Source organism: Pyrus communis, chromosome 10, assembly GCF_963583255.1.
Source record: "Pyrus communis chromosome 10, drPyrComm1.1, whole genome shotgun sequence".
NCBI lineage: Eukaryota > Viridiplantae > Streptophyta > Magnoliopsida > Rosales > Rosaceae > Pyrus > Pyrus communis.
In genome coordinates, this window is record NC_084812.1 from 24,720,707 (window position 1) to 24,739,469 (window position 18,763).

General features: G+C 38.9%; 4 protein-coding genes across 5 annotated transcripts; 3 read left to right on the forward strand and 1 right to left on the reverse strand.

Moving 5' to 3' along the window:
- The first annotated feature begins 620 nt into the window (after nucleotides 1–620).
- LOC137748369 (transcription termination factor MTERF6, chloroplastic/mitochondrial-like) lies at nucleotides 621–3,031 on the forward strand. The gene is made up of 2 exons (XM_068488516.1): nucleotides 621–2,150; nucleotides 2,348–3,031. Exon 1 carries the CDS (start codon nucleotides 934–936, stop codon nucleotides 2,122–2,124), a length of 1,191 nt encoding a protein of 396 aa, XP_068344617.1. The 5' UTR covers nucleotides 621–933; the 3' UTR covers nucleotides 2,125–2,150; nucleotides 2,348–3,031.
- Nucleotides 3,032–9,478: 6,447 nt separating this feature from the next.
- Nucleotides 9,479–11,898, forward strand: LOC137748437 (transcription termination factor MTERF15, mitochondrial-like). Its single transcript, XM_068488587.1, has 2 exons — nucleotides 9,479–10,968; nucleotides 11,253–11,898. Exon 1 carries the CDS (start codon nucleotides 9,773–9,775, stop codon nucleotides 10,961–10,963), a length of 1,191 nt encoding a protein of 396 aa, XP_068344688.1. The 5' UTR covers nucleotides 9,479–9,772; the 3' UTR covers nucleotides 10,964–10,968; nucleotides 11,253–11,898.
- Nucleotides 11,899–12,543: 645 nt separating this feature from the next.
- LOC137747381 (transcription termination factor MTERF15, mitochondrial-like) lies at nucleotides 12,544–15,165 on the forward strand. The gene is made up of 2 exons (XM_068487482.1): nucleotides 12,544–13,897; nucleotides 14,215–15,165. Exon 1 carries the CDS (start codon nucleotides 12,680–12,682, stop codon nucleotides 13,868–13,870), a length of 1,191 nt encoding a protein of 396 aa, XP_068343583.1. The 5' UTR covers nucleotides 12,544–12,679; the 3' UTR covers nucleotides 13,871–13,897; nucleotides 14,215–15,165.
- Nucleotides 15,166–15,564: 399 nt separating this feature from the next.
- On the reverse strand, nucleotides 15,565–18,394 carry LOC137747382 (protein LATERAL ROOT PRIMORDIUM 1-like). 2 transcript variants are annotated; one of them, XM_068487484.1, is made up of 4 exons: nucleotides 17,558–18,394; nucleotides 17,368–17,430; nucleotides 16,930–17,238; nucleotides 15,565–16,483 (listed from the first exon to the last, which is right to left on the reverse strand). In XM_068487484.1, exons 1-3 carry the CDS (start codon nucleotides 18,228–18,230, stop codon nucleotides 16,943–16,945), a joined length of 1,032 nt encoding a protein of 343 aa, XP_068343585.1. In that variant the 5' UTR covers nucleotides 18,231–18,394; the 3' UTR covers nucleotides 15,565–16,483; nucleotides 16,930–16,942. The 2 variants fall into 2 exon arrangements, with proteins under 2 accessions (XP_068343585.1, XP_068343584.1); XM_068487483.1 differs by having other exon boundaries at nucleotides 15,567–16,483; nucleotides 17,362–17,430; nucleotides 17,558–18,388.
- Nucleotides 18,395–18,763: the final 369 nt, after the last annotated feature.

The following is an 18,763-nucleotide window of genomic DNA, read 5'->3' on the forward strand; positions in this document are numbered from 1 at the left end:
TGTTATTCAAAACTACAAAAAACAAGATTGTGTAGAAAGAGAAACATACATTATCCGTCAGTATATTTGGGTGAGGAACATTTTGAATTCCAAGGAATTTAGGTGAAGTGAGGAAAAATGAATGCACAAAAATTAAAAAGAGAAATTAGAAATGCGTCACATGAATATTACAAAGCATGAGAGATTTACAAATGATTACTTGAAATGAGTCATTTACTTGTCTCTCTTATGTACCTTTGTTATGCTCATATAGTGCAATTTATAATCAATTTCACCTGAATTTTGGTCCTCTATTTCATTTTTATTTTGCTTAAATCCCCTTAAATTTGAAAATTCCTTGGCCAAATGTACCCAAGTTTACCATTTAATTATGAGAATTTTAACGAAACACTTCTGGTATTGTTCACTTTTAACGTTAAAGATATTTTTACTCTACAAAGTCATTATTGATATTATTCACTTACAATATATTTTTATCATTTTGGTTAAAACTCAAAACTTTCAACCTTTTCATTAGTTTCCTTTTAATTAAGGAAGCTGTAATGATATATATTTTTTAATTTGTTTTTCGGTAAATAGATTTCAAATTTGCTTTTGGGTCCAATTCCAATATCGACCAATCGAGAATTGGTCCAATGCGCTTCTGCCCTTTTCCCCCAAAAGCTAAAACCCTTGATCTTTTGAAGCATGAAATTCAATTCTTTGCATTGGGCAGTTTCTTTGCCTTGATTTGTAACTACAAAGAATGAATAAAGAGTTCCTTTTCTGCAAAAATTTTCTATCGACATGGATAGCAGTACTGAGGTGGAGATTTGCCGTCTGCTGAAAAGATAGTAAGAAAACTTATCCAAGCTCATATGGTTTATCTATATCCTTTCGAAATTCTAGGGTTTTAATTTCTCCAATTGGAATTGTTCGTCGTCAACATTCAACATGATTCAACTCTACAATTTGAAGACCCTCCGATTGGTTAATTCTATATTTTCTTGTGCATTTGCATCCAAACCTAAAAGATTTGTTCTTGCTGATCTAAAACCCTCGAAACTTTGTCTTCCAAATCAGTTGCTTTGCAGACCCATCACCTCAGAAATCTCAGAAACCCACCAGGATTTCAAAGTCAATTACCTCATAAACACATGTGGGTTGTCCCCAGAAGGTGCAATTTCAGTATCCAAAAGGGTGAAGCTGGAATCTCCAAAAAAGGCAGAATCTGTTTTGGCCCTTTTCAGAAACCATGGATTGTCTCAAACCCAGATATCAAGGGTCGTTAGGTCACGTCCGAAGATTCTTTCCGCCGATCCGGAGAAAACCCTTTTGCCAAAGCTTGAGTTTTTCAGTTCTCTTGGGGTTTCGAAGGTGGACCTTGCAAAAACTCTGGCTTATAATCCACATCTTCTGGTAATCAGTTTGGCAAACAGGATTCTGCCCACTTATGATTTCCTTAGGAGTATCCTTTCAGAGAAAAATGTTATTGCCCTTTTCAAGCGCTACTCGCGGATTTTCATGGAAAGTCAATTCAAGAATGTGATACCAAATATTGAGCTTTTGAGAGAATCAGGTATGAGCCCACGAGGTATCTCCTTAGTGCTAACATATTGCACTCCCGTTTTGATGGTGCGTCCTGAACAACTTGGTCAGCTTGTGGCTGAGGTTAAGGAAATGGGATTCAATCTGGAAAAAACGACTTCAGTGAATGCACTTCGTGCACTGTGTGGTAAGAATAAGTTGGTATGGAATAGAAGTCGCGAAGCTTTGAAAAGGTGGGGTTGGTCTGATGACGATATTCTCTCTGCGGTCAAGAAGAATCCGCAGTGTATGATTGTGTCTGAGCAGAAGCTAATGCAAGCAATGGATCTTTTAGTGAACAAGATGGGATGGTCCTCAGAAATGATTGCCAAATACCCGGTGGTCCTCAGTTTGAGTTTGGAGAGGAGACTTATCCCGAGGTGTTCGGTAGTTAAAGTTTTGTTGTTGAAAGGTTTGATGAATGACAACTTGAATTTGGGTTCGGTGCTGAAACCTACGGATAAGCAGTTCTTGGAGATGTTTGTGAACAGATATATTGGCAAAGTACCTCGATTGTTGAGTGTGTATCAAGGAAAGGTGGATATCCAGGATGCATGATCTTGGTACGCGGAATTTTCCTTCAAGTAAGGTTTAATTTGTATTCAACATCTTACTAAAATTTTGGCCTCGCTGTTTTGTTTTAGCTTTATACCTGCCTTCTTCGTAGTGTCATCAATCTCTTTCTGTTTTTTGTCCCTGATTTTGGTTAGCCTTGAAAGTTGATTGTGTAGAATGTGCACATATCTTGCTTTTAATAGGGCTCAATGTTGTCTGTTTTGAGTGAGGAGTGGAGAAACTAATTTTTGTTCACTTCCCAAATTATATGATAGAACGGCTGTCACTCCTTTATCCCATGCTCTGTTACTAATAGGAACTCCTGACAAAGTGTACGGCTGCTTTGTAATCATTTTCTCCTGTTATTCTTAATGACGACGCGATATCTGCAATGCTTGTAGAACTGGGATCTTCAGAGTTCAGGTGGCAAAAAACCCAATTCTGGTGGGGATGTAATGGATTGTGTTTTGGGAATTTTAATCTTCGGGGTGAATCTATTTATAAGGCCTGTGGAGATTTTCTGATCTTAAGAGATTGGAAGGAGACTTACTTCCTACTAACAACAATTCCCAGTTTACATTAAAAACTACCCCGATCCTTTTACCTAAAGCTATCAACACGGAGAGCGTTATAACAGCCGGAAAAGGGATTGCCGGGTATCTGCGCACGTCTGGAGTCTGGACTGTGTACCTTCTGTATTTGTACTTAATTTTAGCTCAACTAAGGCAGTTGGTTTCTGCAATATGTGTGGAACCAACTATCCAAACAAGTAGCATGCCAACAAGTAAGCAACAGAGGTAAACGCATAAGGAGGGAAGCAGTGTAACAGTGTCCAGTAATTTTTTATGTATTACTGTTGATATTGTTATTACTAATTAGTTTTGCAGAGAAATATTGACTCGCATTTATACCTTTTTCTTGAACAATCATGGTGGTGATGAGGGTTTGATCGGGGGTGAAGGTGGTGACTCCATTTTCTATACAAGCGATTGTCGATAGTGAATTAATTTAAACTACGGGAAGAGCAGTTCTAGCTAACTTGGCTAAGCTAAGGTCTACATATATTGTTGGTTATTAGATTGAATAAATCAAAGGAGAATTAAAAGATAAAAAGTAAACATGGGTGTGCGTAAGAAGAAACTAGATGTACGAAATCATATTATTACATGTACATATTAGATGTCTTAATTTTGTATTTTTGTACTTTATAGCTAAAATTTTCGATGTATTTTTCAAGGCAAAGGGCCGAATAATTGACGTCCATATATTTTTTCATAAGAATATATTTACATCAAGGGGGTGGGTACTTGAGAGAAGCAACACAATGTACCGATCATAATAAAATGGTATGGAAATTGTCTTCCACTAGAGGTAAATTTAAGACCTCTTACTTATAAGTAAAAATAAACATCATTAAACTGATGGTGCTAAATGACAATATACGCCCATATTTTTAACGTACTATACATCTACGAGCCTCGTTTGGTACGTCGACCAGTATTGATTGTTTCAGTCAGACATACGAATTTGTATATCAGAATATTTTTAACGTACTATACATCTACGAGCCTCGTTTGGTACGTCGACCAGTATCGATTGTTTCAGTCAGACATACGAATTTGTACATCTGATAGTAATGACTAATTAATCGGCATACTGACTGTATTATCAAACATTTGGTGCTATCTCAGATGAAGAGGTCGGACTATTTAAATTTTTAATTACTTGTTGAGCGGCATAAAATAGGTAGGAGCAAATTAGTTTCTTCGATTCTTATTTAATTAGACAGCACCAACAATTGATTTGTACTAAATATTATATCTGGCGGTTTGCTAAGTGAAACCCTATAATACTAACTATCCACCTTAAGCACGAGAGGTTTTTTAGTGTGCGAAGAACACTGCACATCAAGTCAAGATAATAATAAAATGGGTAAATCTCAGTTTACTACCCTCTAGTTTTGTGGTTTTCAACATTTGGTACATGAAATTTTTTTCGTCCCAGAGTCATACCTAAAGTGTTAATTTTGGGACAGTCTTATACATCCGTTAGTTTGGCTGTTAAGTCGCTTGTCAACTGATGATGTGGCGCCCATATGGACAATGACTGGGCACCACATGTCATTAAGGTAGTTTGACTGTTAAGTCTCTCGTTAACTGATGATGTGGCGCCCATATGGATAATGACTGGGTACCACGTGTCATTAAGGGGTCCACGTGGAAATTAAAAATTCAAAAAAAAAAAAAAAAAAAAAAAAAAAAAAAAAAAAAAACCCACCCGTCTTCTACCTCCCCCCAACCCCCTCCCTCCATTCTCTTCTCTGCAACCCGTACCCTTCATTCTCTCCTCTGCAACCCTCACCCATCCTCTCTCCATTCTTTCCTCTACAACTCACACCACCCTCCCTTATCTCCTTTGATCCATAGCCTGCCTCAGCTCCCTCAGCCACCACTGCAATCGTCTCGGCGACATCGACAACAAAACCACCATCAACAAGATAAACTGCCTCGTCACAGCCAAAGCGCCAACAACAACAAGATGATGGGGTTGTTCAAGTCCAAGCCCAGAACCCCCGCCAACATAGTTTGGCAGACCCGAGATCTCCTCGTCTATGCTCAACGTGCTCTCGATTCTCGAGAAAGCAAACGCAAGGAAAAAGTACATATTTTCCTTCCATTATTGATTCTGTCAATCAAAATCGATTCAATTCTATCCGATTGAAATTTTGATAGATTCTTCCTTGCTTCTATATTCTATTATCTTAAAACATTGAGAAAATTGGGGTCGGTGGTGTTTTCGATGAGCAAAGTTGATTGGGATCAGTTCAAGATCAAAGTTTATATTTTTGAAGTTTTTTGTTCATATGGATTTCATTGAAATTGGCGATTTTGAATTCTGAAATCGTTAAATTGGTTTGTGAATTCTTCAGTTTAATTAGTTTTTTCAAATGTAAATTGTGATCAGAGTAGATGAGGGAGGGTGGTAAGGGTTGCAGAAGAGAGAATTGAGGGAGGATGAGTGGGGGTTGCAAAGGAGAGAATGGAGGGTACGGGTTGCAGAGGAGATAATGGAGGTAGAAGACAGGTTGTAACAGCCTGTCCCAAAAAATTATAGTTTTTATAATTTTAAAATGTGAATTTACAAAAATGCCCTTTGAGGCAAATACGTTGACTTTGGTTGACCGTCTTGTCGTGTCACTAAGATCCGTTTTCTTGGCGTATCCTTATAGTACTCGTCACTACGAACACGTAAGTGTAAACAAAACATGATTTGGAGTTATAACAAATAAGTTATGGGCGAGTAAAAATGTGACAAAGTAGTCATTTAAATATTTTATGGAAGACTCTAGATTTTTGGAGCAAAATCTGGAAAGCCACGTGTATGATCCAGATTAAAGGAAATGAGAAATGGTCGGCTGTGATGGAAAGATAAGGAGACAAAAGGGGAGAGGTGAAGGCCAATCGAGAGAGGAGAGAGAAGAGAGTGACGAATAGGGGAGAGAAGAAAGGAGGGAAAGGAAGGAAGAGAGAAGGAGGGGAAAACCGGACCCTCCATTGACCTGTGCGACCCGACTCGGTTTAGTCGGATTTCCACGAGCTTTCCGACAATTTTCCAACAAATTTCTTCCCTCCACCCCTGGAAACCAATTCACGACCTCCCCTTTTCCATTTTCATACATTAATCGATAAAATTTAGTCTTGGTTTCGTGGGTATACCACCTGCGGCATCATGGGAAGATCAGCGGAAATCCACCTTTTCTGCAAGCACGACCGTCGACCACCATCATTAATTGACTCCCCTTGAGGTCTGGATCAAAGGCCAAACAAGTTTGGGGGTGGCGGAGTTGCGAATTCGACGAATCAGAGTTCGCCCATTTTGGGGTTTCTGGCAGTTCATGGTGGACTTGAGGCTTTTTCCGATCAAATTGGCCTTAGTCACAGGTATGAAAGTTGCTCTACTCATCGAGATCTTCATTCTTGTAAAATTTAGGAATTTTTGGAGTTGTTCGATTTTCCAACGAGTTGGGGCTGCCGGCCGCCACGCGCGGCGGCGCATGGAGGAAAAAACCAGAGGTCCCTTTTTAGGTTTTCCAACGTGCCGAATTCAAATACGCCATATGTTTTCCCATATTCTATCGTTTAGGTATAGTTTTACTAAAAGGTCTCTAATTGTGTTTAGGCGAGTTGGCGGGAAGCGATGTTATTCTCAATAGTTCGAGCGGCTTTCGGGCAATGAAAAACTTGTGAGTGGACCCTTTCTTAACCTATACATTTTTATAAATATTTACCTAGCATGCATGGCCTATTTCATGATTTGAATATGATTTATATTATGCCTTCATAGATTTCAATATTTATGATTTAAGAAAAATTAAGAATTATATAAATTACTTTTAGGAAGGTTATTACTTATCGAACTACATTCCATTAAAGGTGATGAATTATGGATTTACGTATATGAATTCTATGGCTTCAATTATGATTTATATTATGGATTCATGAGATGACACTTTGAGTTTGGTGAACTCTGGTTTTGATACAAGATTTTGAGACATGTTTTTAGTACTTATCTAGTGGGTTATCATACGACACATCCGCACATTACGGGTATAGATGTCTATGGCCATAAGACACAGATGATGGAAGAGTGAGATATGATATATTATATACCCCCAGCTTCACTGCCGAAAGCGGTGTCGGACAGCTTCACTAGCCACGGCTAGTGTCGGTGTAGATGTTATGCTATTTGATTTAGCTTCACCTACTGGTGATGGATATGTTATTTAGCTTCACCTTCGGGGTGATAGATAGGTTATATAGCTTCACCTTCGGGTGATGGATTGGTACTGTCTTCGTGCGACTATGATACCTCTAGTTGAGTACTTCACATATATTATTTACAGATGTTTATAAATGTTTTTCACTGCATGGTAGGGTTTTCATAAAACCTACTATATAGGATTATATATGTTTTCAAAATAGGGGGTTAGTATGTTCTGAAATAAACTGGTTTTCGTATTACTAGTATTATTGTTATAAACTTTGGTCCACTCATCTTTTCTGTTTTCGTGTCTCCTCAGGAGTTAGATTCGAGACATATGATCCTGGCATCAGGACATTCCCACTTAGGCATCTTCGAGCCTCTTCTATGTGAGTCTTATTCCTTGGTTCGTACCTTTCTATAGTAGTTCTTTTACATTATTCTTGTTTAGATGTATGCTCTGAACATGATTCTGCTTTGGTTTAATCTGTTCTAATTACCTATGTTAGTCATATGCGTGTTTAAAATGGCTTCGTCACCCTTGGGTGTCGGTCAGCACTTGCCTACCCTGATATTTAGGGATATCGGGGTTGGGGCGTGTCACAGGTGGTTTTTTTTTTTTTTTTTTTTTTTTGAAATTTTAATTTCTACGTGGACTCTTAATGACACGTGGTGCCTAGTCATTATCCACATGGGCGCCTATGTTAGTCATATGCATGTTTAAATTGGCCTCGTCACCCTCGCGTGTCGGTCAGTAAGTGCCTACCCTGATATTTGGGGATATCGGGGTTGGGGCGTGTCAGGTGTTTTTTTTTTTTTTTTTTTTTTTTTTTGAATTTTGAATTTTGAATTTCTACGTGGACCCTTAATGACACGTGGCGCCTAGTCATTGTCCCCATGTGCGCCACATCATCAGTTAACGGGAGACTTAATAGCTAGACTGACGAATGTATGAGACTATTCCAAAATTAACAATTTAGGTATGACTCTGGGACGAAAAAAAACTTAATGTACCAAATGTTGAAAATCACGAAATTTGAGGGTAACAAACTAAGATTTACCCTAATAAAATTGGTTGGAATCTTAAAAAAAAAAAAAAAAAAAAAAAATTCAACCAATTATATTATGACAATGAATCCATCAACATTGTTCCGAATTTTCATCTTTTGAGAAATCCTTGTAAAACCTTTGCTACATTAATCAGTTTCTTTGATTTCTTATCACATTCTTTCAGATGGGCTGAAAAGACGACGAGAAGAAGTGGGTGCGAAGTTGAGTTGTTGGCATGCTACAGAGTACAGATGAATGATTTCAGCAGAAAACTCAAGTATTCGTACAAAGTATTCGAATTGGATCCATCTTCAACCTATGTTGTTTGACGAAACCAATACTTACGAAGCTTTCGTACTTTGATGCTCGAAGTTTTTCGTTTGAAGTGGAAATGACAATGCTTACTAGCAGGAAGCCTTTCTGGTCATTATTTTCTTTCCATTTCTTTCATGTTGTATAAAATTTGTGCTCTCTTTGGTGTGGACCGTGGTGTCTCTGGGGGTGGAAGCACAACGGCTCTAACCTCATGGTGATGCAAGGTACATTGGCAATAAGGTGGAGAGGCCAAGGATACTATAAATTGCAATACAAGGCATTATATTCCCCTCACTTGTGGCTATACTTAGCCAAGCACGTGGAAGAGAATGGGATCAAATATTTATCTTGATATAAAGCTTAATATACTCTCCATACGAAGAAATTCTTGTGTATGATCGTTCGTGTCACGTTACTTGACCACTTGCATTAGGCATTTACCCATTTTGATGGGACCAAATGCAAAGATCTCTCTTAAGTGAGTCTTGGAAGAACGTATGACATGACAACATGTACTCATGCCGTAAAACTCCTCCTCAATATTGGACAAGGGTAAGATGTTATTCAATACACCTTAATATATCTTTTAGTTATTCAATTTGAAAACTACAAAAAACGAGATTGTGCAGAAAGAGAAACTTAGTCATTTACTTATCTCTTTTACACATCTTTGTTATGCTCATGTAGTATGTTTGTAATTCATTTCACCTAAATTTTTGTCATCTAATTCATTTTTATTTTGCTTAAATCTCTTTAAATTTAAAATTTTATAAACCCTTCCAAGGTAAAGTTTTTATCGAGGCTCAGTTATTTGCATCTTATCCTCCATTTTTATACATATGCATTCAATTATATCAATAAATATCGTACTTTTTTCTAAAATAAAGTAAAATAAAAACTCCTAAGCCAAATGTACCCAACTTTACCATTTAAAATTAAAGGAAAACTAATGAAAAAAACTTAAAAACTTTGAGCTTTAACGATAATAACAAAATAAAAGGTAAAGTGAATAATACCAGAATTAATTTTTTAGGGTAAAAATATGATTTTTCGTTAAAATGAACAATATGAGAGCTTTTTGTTAAAAGTTCCATTTAATTAATCCAACGGCTAATACTTGATAGGGTGGGGATTTCAATTTTTTTTTTTTTTTTTTTTTTCTTCTTCTTTTGGGAAATGAATTTCAAATTGGTTTTTGGGTCCGATATCAGCAAATCAAAAATTGGTCCAATGCGGTTCTCCCCTTTTCCCCCAAAAATTAAAACCCTCGACCTTTTGAAGCATGAAATTTAAATCTCTGCTTTGGGCTGTAATTTCTTTGCCTTGATTTGTAACTACGAAGAATGATTCAAGAGTTCCTTTTCTGCAGAAATTTTCCTATCGACATGGATAGCAGTACTGAGGTGGAGATTTGCCGTCTGCTGAAGTAAGAAAACTTATCCAAACTCATATCGTTTATCTATGTCCTTTCGAAATTCTAGGTTTTAATTTCTCCAACTGAAATTGTTCATCGTCAACCTTCAACATGATGCAACTCTACAATTTGAAGACCCTCCGATTGGTTGGTTCAGTATTTTATTGTGCATTTGCATCCAAACCTAAAAGATTTGTTCTTGCTGATCCAAAACCCTCGAAACTTTGTCTTCCAAATCAGTTGCTTTGCAGACCCATCACCTCAGAAATCTCAGAAACCCATCAGGATTTCAAAGTCAATTACCTCATGAACACATGTGGGTTGTCCCCAGAAGGTGCAATTTCAGTATCCAAAAGGGTGAAGCTGGAATCTCCAAAAAAGGCAGAATCTGTTTTGGCCATTTTCAGAAACCTTGGACTATCTCAAACCCAGATATCAAAGGTCGTTAGGTCACGTCCGCAGATTCTTTCCGCCGATCCGGAGAAAATCCTTTTGCCAAAGCTTGAGTTTTTCATTTCTCTCGGGGTTTCGAGGGTGGACCTTGCAAAAATTCTGGCTTATAATCCACATCTTCTGGCAGTCAGTTTGGCAAACAGGATTATGCCCACTTATGATTTCCTTAGGAGTATCCTTTCAGAGAAAAATGTTGTTGCTCTTTTCAAGCGCTACTCGCAGATTTTCCTGGAAACTCGATTCAAGAATGTGATGCCAAATATTGAGCTTTTGAGAGAATCAGGTATGAGGCCACGAGGTATCTCCTTAGTGCTAACATATTGCACTCCCGTTTTGATGGTGCGTCCTGAACAACTTGGTCAACTTGTGGCTGAGATTAAGGAAATGGGATTCAATCTGGAAAAAACGACTTCAGTGAATGCACTGTGTGCACTGTGTGGTAAGAATAAGTTGGTATGGAATAGATGTCGCGAATCTTTTAAAAGGTGGGGTTGGTCTGATGACGATGTTCTCTCTGCGTTCAAGAAGAATCCGCAGTGTATGATGATGTCTGAGCAGAAGCTAATGCAAGCAATGGATCTTTTAGTGAACAAGATGGGATGGTCCTCAGAAATGATTACCAAATACCCGGTGGTCCTCGGCTTGAGTTTGGAGAGGAGACTTATCCCAAGGTGTTCGGTAGTTAAAGTTTTGTTGTTGAAAGGTTTGATGAATGACAACTTGAATTTGGGTTCGGTGCTGAAACCTACAGATAAGCAGTTCTTGGAGATGTTTGTGAAGAGATATCTTGGCGAAGTACCTCGATTGTTGAGTGTGTACCAAGGAAAGGTGGACATCCAGGATGCATGATCTTGGTACGTTGAATTTGTCCTTCAAGTAAGGTTTAATTTGTATTCAACGTCTTACTAAAATTTTGTAGGAAGTAAATTCATGGCCTCGCTGTTTTGAGTTAGATCAATAAATGCTTTCTTTATAGTGTTGTCAATCTCTTTCTGTTTGTTGTCCCTGAATTTGGTTAGCCTCGAAAGTTGATTGTATCAATGTGTAGATGTCTTGCTTTTATTAGGGTGCAATGTTGTCTGTTTTGGGTGAGGAGTGGAGAAACTAATTTTTGTCCATTTTCCAAATTATATGATAGAATGGCTGTCACTCCTTTATCCCCTGCTCCGTTACTAATAGGAACTCCTGACAATGTGTATGGCTGCTTTGTAATCATTTTCTCGTGTTATTCTTAATGGCGACGCGATATCTGCAATGCTTTTAGAACTGGGATCTTCAGAGTTCAGGTGGCAAAAAACCCAGTTCTGGTGGGGATGTAATCATGTAATGGATGGTGTTTTTTGGAAATTTAATCTTTGGGTGAACCTATTTACAAGGCCCATGGAGATTTTCTGATCTCAAGGGATTTGGAAAGAGACTGACTGCCTACTAACAACAATTCCCAGTTTACACTAAAAACTACCCCCTTCTTTTTACCTGAAGCTATCAACACGGAAAGCGTTATAACGGCTGGAAAAGGGACTGCCGGGTATTTGCGCACGTCTGGAGTCTGGACCGTGTGCCTTCTGTATTTGTACTAATTTTAGCTCAACTAAGTTTGTTAGTTTCTGCAGTGTCTGTTTGAACCAATTATCCAAGCAATTAGTATGCCAACAAGCAAGCAACCAAGGTAAACGCTTAAGGAGGGATGCAGTGTAATAGTGTTTAGTAATTTTTATGTAATACTGTTGAAAATGTTTTTACTAGTTAGTTTTGCAGAGAAATATTGACTTGCATTTGTACCTTTTTCCCTAACAATCATGGTGGTGAATGGTGATGAGGGTTTGATCGGGGGGTGAAGGTGGTGAAGGTGGTGACTCCATTTCTATACAAGCGATTGTCGACAGTAAATTAATTTAAACCACGGGAATGAGTATTTGAACTTGAATGCAGAGGAAGGAGCAGACTATTTCAGCCAACTTGACTAAGCTAAAGCTTACATATATTGTTGGTTATTAGATTGAATAAATCAAAAGAGAATCAAAAGACAAAAAGTGAACATGGGTGTGCGTAAGTGACAATATACACTCATATTTTTAACGTACTATACTCGTCTACGAGTCTCGTTGGTACATCAAGCAGTATTAACTATTTCAATCAGACATACTAATTTGTACATCTAATAGTAACGACTAATTAATCGGCATACTAACTATATCATCAAACATTTGGTGATATCTTAGATTAAGAGGTCGGACTATAATTAAATTTTTAATAACTTGTCGAGCAGTATAGGATCAGATTAGTTTATCCGATTCTTATTTAATCAAACGGCACCAAACACAGGATTCATACTACGTAGTATATCCGTGTCTAGTAGGGTTTGTCAAACGAGACCCTATAATACTATCTATCTTAAGCGCGAGAGAGTTTATAATGTGCGGAGAACAATGAGACGTTGTTAGGAATAGATAGACAGCCGTAATTGAAAGCGCTAGAAAAACCCTACACCTAGAACCCGCGAGGGTTTTGGTCCCTTTGGTTCTGCCATCAGAAGCCAGAAATTGTTCATCTTCAACATCTAACATGGTACTGTTCTCCAATTTCAAGCACCTCAGGTTGGTTTCGTCACTATTTTCTTATACATTTGCATCCAAACCCAAAAGATTTGTCTCTGTCGATCCCAACCCCTCAAACTTTTCTCTTCCAAATCTGCTTTACAGACCCTTCACATCAAAAATCTCAGAAACCCAACACCATTTCACAGTCAATTACCTCATAAACTCATGTGGGTTGTCCCCAGAAGGTGCAGTTTCAGCATCCAAGATCTTCAAGTTGCGATCTCCAGAAAATGCAGACTCTGTTTTGGCCCTTCTGAGAAACCATGGACTCTCTGAGACCCAAATCTCGAAGGTTTTCAGGTCAGCCCCAAAAATTCTTCAACTAGATCCTCAGAAAATCCTTCTGCCCAAGATTGAGTTTTTCAACTCTCTGGGAATTTCAAGGGAGGATCTTGCAAAAGCTCTGGCTCGTAAACCAAACCTCTTGGTAATGAGCTTGCGAAACCGGATTAGGCCCACTTATGATTTTCTCAGGAGTATGCTGCTTTCTGAGAAAAATGTTGTTACAGTAATCAAGCGCTCCTCGTGGATTTTTGTCGAAGGCCACCGCAAGCAATTGGTGCGGAATGTCGGGCTTTTGAGGGAACTAGGTATGCCCCAAACATGTATTGCTTTCTTGCTAACTCACTGCAGTTCTGTTTTGATGCTAAATCCTGAAAAACTTGGTAAACTTGTGGGGGAAGTTAAGGAAATGGGAATCAATGTGGAAAATACAACCTTCGCAAATGCACTAGATACATTGTGTGGTAACAATAAGTTGGTGTGGAATAGAAGTTGCGAAGCTTATAAGAAATGGGGTTGGTCTGAGGACGATGTTCTCTCTGCTTTTAAGCGGTGCCCATCTTGTATGATTATGTCGGAGCAGAAGCTAATGCAAACGATGGATTTTTTAGTGAACAAGATGGGATGGTCGTCAGGAATGATTGCCAAGTACCCTGTGGTCATGAACTTGAGTTTGGAGAGGAGACTTATCCCGAGGTGTTCGGTTGTTAAAGTTTTGTTGTTGAAAGGTTTGATAAATGAGAACTTCAATTTGGGTTCGGTGGTGATACCTGCGGAGAAGCAGTTCTTGGAGACGTTTGTGAACAGATATCTTGGCAAAGTACCTCAATTGTTGAACGTGTATCAAGGGAAGGTCGATATCCAGGATGCTTGATCATGATATGTCGAATTTTTCCTTAAAGTAAGGTTTAGTTTGTATCCAACATCTTACTAAAATTATGCTAGAAGTAAATTCATTTTGGCCTAGCTTTTGGGTAGATTTATACATGCTTTCTTCACTTTGGTTAGCCTTGGAAACTTGAAAGTTGATTTTGTGGAATGCACAGATTTCTGGCTTCCATTAGAGTTTGATATAATCTATTCACAAATCCCCTGTAGAATTTCTAATCTCGAGAGCAAGAGAGTTCATGGGTCAATTTTACTTAAATTGTTGTTCAATGTCTCAAGCCACGAGAAAATAATTAGTCCCTGAAAACAATTTTGCTGATGATATTGCAGGCACTTAATTATTGGTGATTTTTTCTGGAATATGTGGAGGAGAATAGACATTCAGCGCCACATTTGTTAGTGTGATTCTTCATATCACCAAACAGACACTCACTTTCAGGACTGCCCTAGTCCCTGCCTACATTTCACACCAAATGGACAGTATGGTGTCGAAGTAGTTATGGAAGATCAAGGTCCCTCCAAAGGTTACCAATTATATGTGGAAGGCCCTCTCAAGTGCTCTTCCATACAAACCCAATCCTGATCATGTTACTTAATGGATGCTTGGTTTTTTAAGCTGATGAAGGATTTCAACCCTACAACATCTATGAAGATGCACTTTCAAGTCAACTTGGGAGTGATTTGCTGGGAGATATGGAAAGAGAGGAACCATGCGGCATTCAATGATTGTCTATTTGTCTCACTAATATGGTGGGAGTGCTGGAGAAATGCCATAGTTCCCTAAGTGATACCCTTACGCATAAATTTGTGGAGCCTTTTGTGCACGCGGAGACTGACCCTGTTTTGGTTCGTTAGTCGGCCCCTCACGAGTCCTTTAATTAAAATCAATTCTTAAAGTGCTTGGGATAAATCTTCTCTTGAGGATTGTCATCATTATGCATAATTGTACGGGATCTATTGTGGTGGAGAAGTGGTTGCTCTTTCTCGTTCCTCTGCCGAAGTAAAGGCGGAAGCTTCTCAGGGAGGTCTAAAGTTGGCTGTGGATTCAAACTTAAGCCATGTCAATGGAGAAAGTGATTCCAAGACGATTATTGATTGCCTCAACGATGTGTAGCTTATGGAGTATCATCATAGCAGAAATCAGGCAACTGTCCCTACATTCTTGGTTGTTCGCTGGAACAGGAACGCCCTCAAAGCTGCTGCAGTGGCGTATATGAGGGGGTGCCAACGTCATTGGCTTCGCAGCCCCCCTCCCTCTCTTGTGCTGGCTGGTAGTTTCTTTTAGGTAACCCTCTGTTGCTTGTATGCTATGCCGTCCATTTTTTAAAGGGGTGTGATATCCACACGTCCTTTTTTACTTTTCAAGCATCCTTCTAATTTTCAGCCGTCGGATTGGATGAAATAAAGATCAATGGACAGAAATTAAGAAGTAAAAAAGAGGTTTGTGGATAGCACACCTTTTTTTAAAATTCATCACCAGCAGTCCGATGTTCTGAATCTGAATACAATCCGAATTTGATAATCTGCTTAACGATTACTTAGTATTTGATTTTATGTTATATAAATTTGTAACTTGTGTGTATTAGTAATCTAAACTTTGTATTCATACAAAACTCACATATGCATGTATATAGTAGAATAATAAAATTTTGTTAGGTCTTGAATGAAATTCGATAATGAACTGGTCTAATTCGAATTCTTCGTTGCTTATTCGATATGATTCAACAAGTGAGATTCGATACTCCAAATACATTCGATATGATTCTACTCCGCCCCCTGCTCTTTGTGGTTGTATCAGTATCTTGCAATTATGGTTATGAATTTGACTCTCACACCGGCCTAAGTTGAACTTGGCGTATAATCTTACGCAGATAGGTTGCCGTACATCACCAGTTATCGAGCCATCCATGGCCGGAATTCTTTTTCTTGTTCTTCGAGCTTACCTCCGCACACACAATTACGGTCAAGGCTTTAGGACTCCAGCACCCGGTTTCACTGAGAGTTGCCATCAAGTTCCCACATCAGTGTATGCAAAGGAATAACATGCCTTTTATTTTTGCAACCTACATTGGTGGTGTGATACATTATCTTCCTTTAATTCCTTGTTTTGTTCTTCATGTCGATAGGGGGTGGGGAACTTCAGTGCAGCGAGTTGTATGCAACAATGTCTCTTTCTCTTCGCGTGTCAACCAATCAATCATATGAGGAGATATAAAAATAATGTTGCATACGCTGCGGGCAAGTTTTTCTGCCACATTGGACATATGCACCGCATTGCATTCTGCTCACAGAAAGATTCACTCATCGATCGCCACATCATGCAACATTCTAGCATCTTTCTTGTCCCAACACTTTCATGGAATCAAAATGGCGTCTTGTTTACATTCTACTCTTTTTCCTGGAGGTAATTACATGGAAGCTATCAACACTAACAAAGTTCTAACAGCCGGAAAAAGGGACTGCCGGGTATTTGCTCACATCTCTACGGCGTGTGCCTTCTGTATTTATACTTAATTGTAGCAAAACTAAGGATGCAGCTGGGGGGGGGGGGGGGGGCTTTTCAAGCATCAAGGAGCAGCACACACGGGTTCTGCAATGTCTGTAAAACCAAACATTCAAACAATTACTATGCCAATAGTTAAGCAAGAAAGGTAAACGCATAAGCTTCGTCGGAGAGTATTAAATTAATAGCGTTGATTGTAGTATAATCAGATCTTGCACCACAACAAATCGGACTTGCATATGAAGCTTCACTCTAATTCTCTGTTTGATTTCAAAGTAGTTCTAGAACATCATGAATTTTAGCAAGACATAGCCAAAAAGTTTCGAGGTAGAAAGATAATGGTGTAAACCTGCCATAACTGTTGGCTTGGAATTGGGAGTTTCATCATCTAAGATCTTGGCATTCTAAAGTTCTATCTCTCAGTTCTAAATCGATTCGACATTCATGATAGATGCAGGTTAGGCACGAAAGCAGGAACACGCAAGAAATAATCCGTAAACTCACAAAGAAAGTTTTAATCTTCCGGGACAGATTGGCCATACCTCTAAATAATCTTCAGCTGGTTGAGGTTGGACAGGCATTGTTTGATGGAGGAACAGTTGGAGTAGAAGCAGAGCCTGCATTTCTTTGGTTTGTATCACTTTCCAAATTCGGTTGTGAAATACACGGTAATGTGTTGTTCTCATCAACCCCATGATCATACAGCAATCCCCTGAATACATGGCCGCTTATTTTCACCGTAGCCTGATACGCTAACTCAGCTTCGCCGTTACTGATCGCGGTGACTCTGTGGCACCGGAAAACTGCAGGTGCACGAACTTTATCCGGCAACGAGCGTTTGACATTTGCATCTGCAAATCAACACAAAACCAATTTTACCTTTGCCTCTCGGTTCAACAGAACAAAAGTTAAAACAATTTTAATCAATAATTTAAGAAAAAGAAAAGGAAAAAGAGGAGCTTGGCGAGTAGAACCTGTACTTGCATTCTGTGATGGCACAGAAACTCTTGGTCTTTTGGCAACAGAAGAAGATCCAGAAGAACCTGCAGGCAAACCATGTTTATGATTTAATTTCTAAATTTTTTAAAATAATTTTTTAGATTAAAAGAAGATTTATAATTTATTGTAATTTTTCCTAATCACTGAATACAAAATGTGATTTTTCAGAACCTTCTCCGCCGCCAACGCCAGGAACAGCAACTGTGACCATATTCTGACGCTCACGCCGCCTGGACGCCGGTACCCACGTGCTCTTCACGTGAGTAGAGCAGTGATAGCCGCGTCCTCTGCAGCAAGTCCTGCACCTCCTGTACTCACACCCCTTCTTTGCCCTGTTTCCGCAGTCCTTGCAAGCCTTCATATTGGAGCTCTTGCCACCACCGGCGCCGTCTCTGTCATTATTGCCATGACAGTCCACAACCTGTTCATGCTGCTGAGCGCCACCATGGTTTTGGTTTCCAAAGTTGAGCATGTCCTGCTTCGAAGAGTTGGGGTCTTGGTATTTCCTGAGTCCCCAGTAGTGGGAAGTGTCAGAGTTGCCCTCGGCTGTTGGTGCGTGTGGGGTGGCGGTGAGAAGAGGGAAGATTCCAAGGCCGACGCCGAGAGCGGCGGAGGAAGGCAGAGGGAGGGCTGTGTGGTGGTCGGAGGAAATGGGTTGATGTTGTTGGTGGTGCAAGGAAGTTGGAGTTGGGGCAATGAGGAGGATATCTCTGAGTCCCAACATGGTTTCATAGGATTTTGATTTGATTTCCAAAGGGAGGGGGAGAGAGGGAGAAATGGATGGAGCTTTCAAGACTATGCTTCTGCAACAGGCTATGAACTCCCACTTCAAATAGTATGTCATTATGATTTTTATTGTTTTAAATAATAATAGATGTGTTAATTAATTTTTCTCATGTTTACAAAAAAAAAAAAAACACATATCATTTTTTTATTGGATTAAATCAGAAAGTGAGCATATAAAGTTCTCACTAGTAAATTTGGATCATGTCCGGACCTTAGTATCTGAAGTTTAAGGACCAGAGAATCCAGATCATTCATTTGTGTTAAGAGAGATCGAAGTCCTTGGTTTATGTAAAGTAAGTTAGCGGAATGAGTTAATAAAGACTGTCGGATTCAATCTTAAGTTGTCTGGATTGCCGAATCTTTAGGCTTTGGACAGAGAGATCCGGAGAGGATCTTTGTCGCTCACTAATGAATAACTAAGTATTATTTATAGTATAATATTACTATGATTTTCTCCAAATAACTTAAGGATTTGAATTTGCAGAATTAGTGTGGTTAGATAATCTTAACTTAGGTCATTAAAAAAAAATACTGCTTATTTCCAAACATGTAAAAGGTCATTCGTCATTAACGGTAAAACATAGTTTGACA

Coding starts and splice junctions, on each gene's coding strand:
- LOC137747382 (XM_068487483.1), bottom strand. CDS start 18,230: ATGACATACTATTTGAAGTGGGAGTTCATAGCCTGTTGCAGAAGCATA. Junction 17,431..17,557: donor TGGCGTTGGCGGCGGAGAAG/GTTCTGAAAAAT, acceptor GTTTGCCTGCAG/GTTCTTCTGGATCTTCTTCT. Junction 17,239..17,361: donor ATCACAGAATGCAAGTACAG/GTTCTACTCGCC, acceptor GTTGATTTGCAG/ATGCAAATGTCAAACGCTCG.
- LOC137748369 (XM_068488516.1), top strand. CDS start 934: ATGATTCAACTCTACAATTTGAAGACCCTCCGATTGGTTAATTCTATA.
- LOC137747381 (XM_068487482.1), top strand. CDS start 12,680: ATGGTACTGTTCTCCAATTTCAAGCACCTCAGGTTGGTTTCGTCACTA.
- LOC137748437 (XM_068488587.1), top strand. CDS start 9,773: ATGATGCAACTCTACAATTTGAAGACCCTCCGATTGGTTGGTTCAGTA.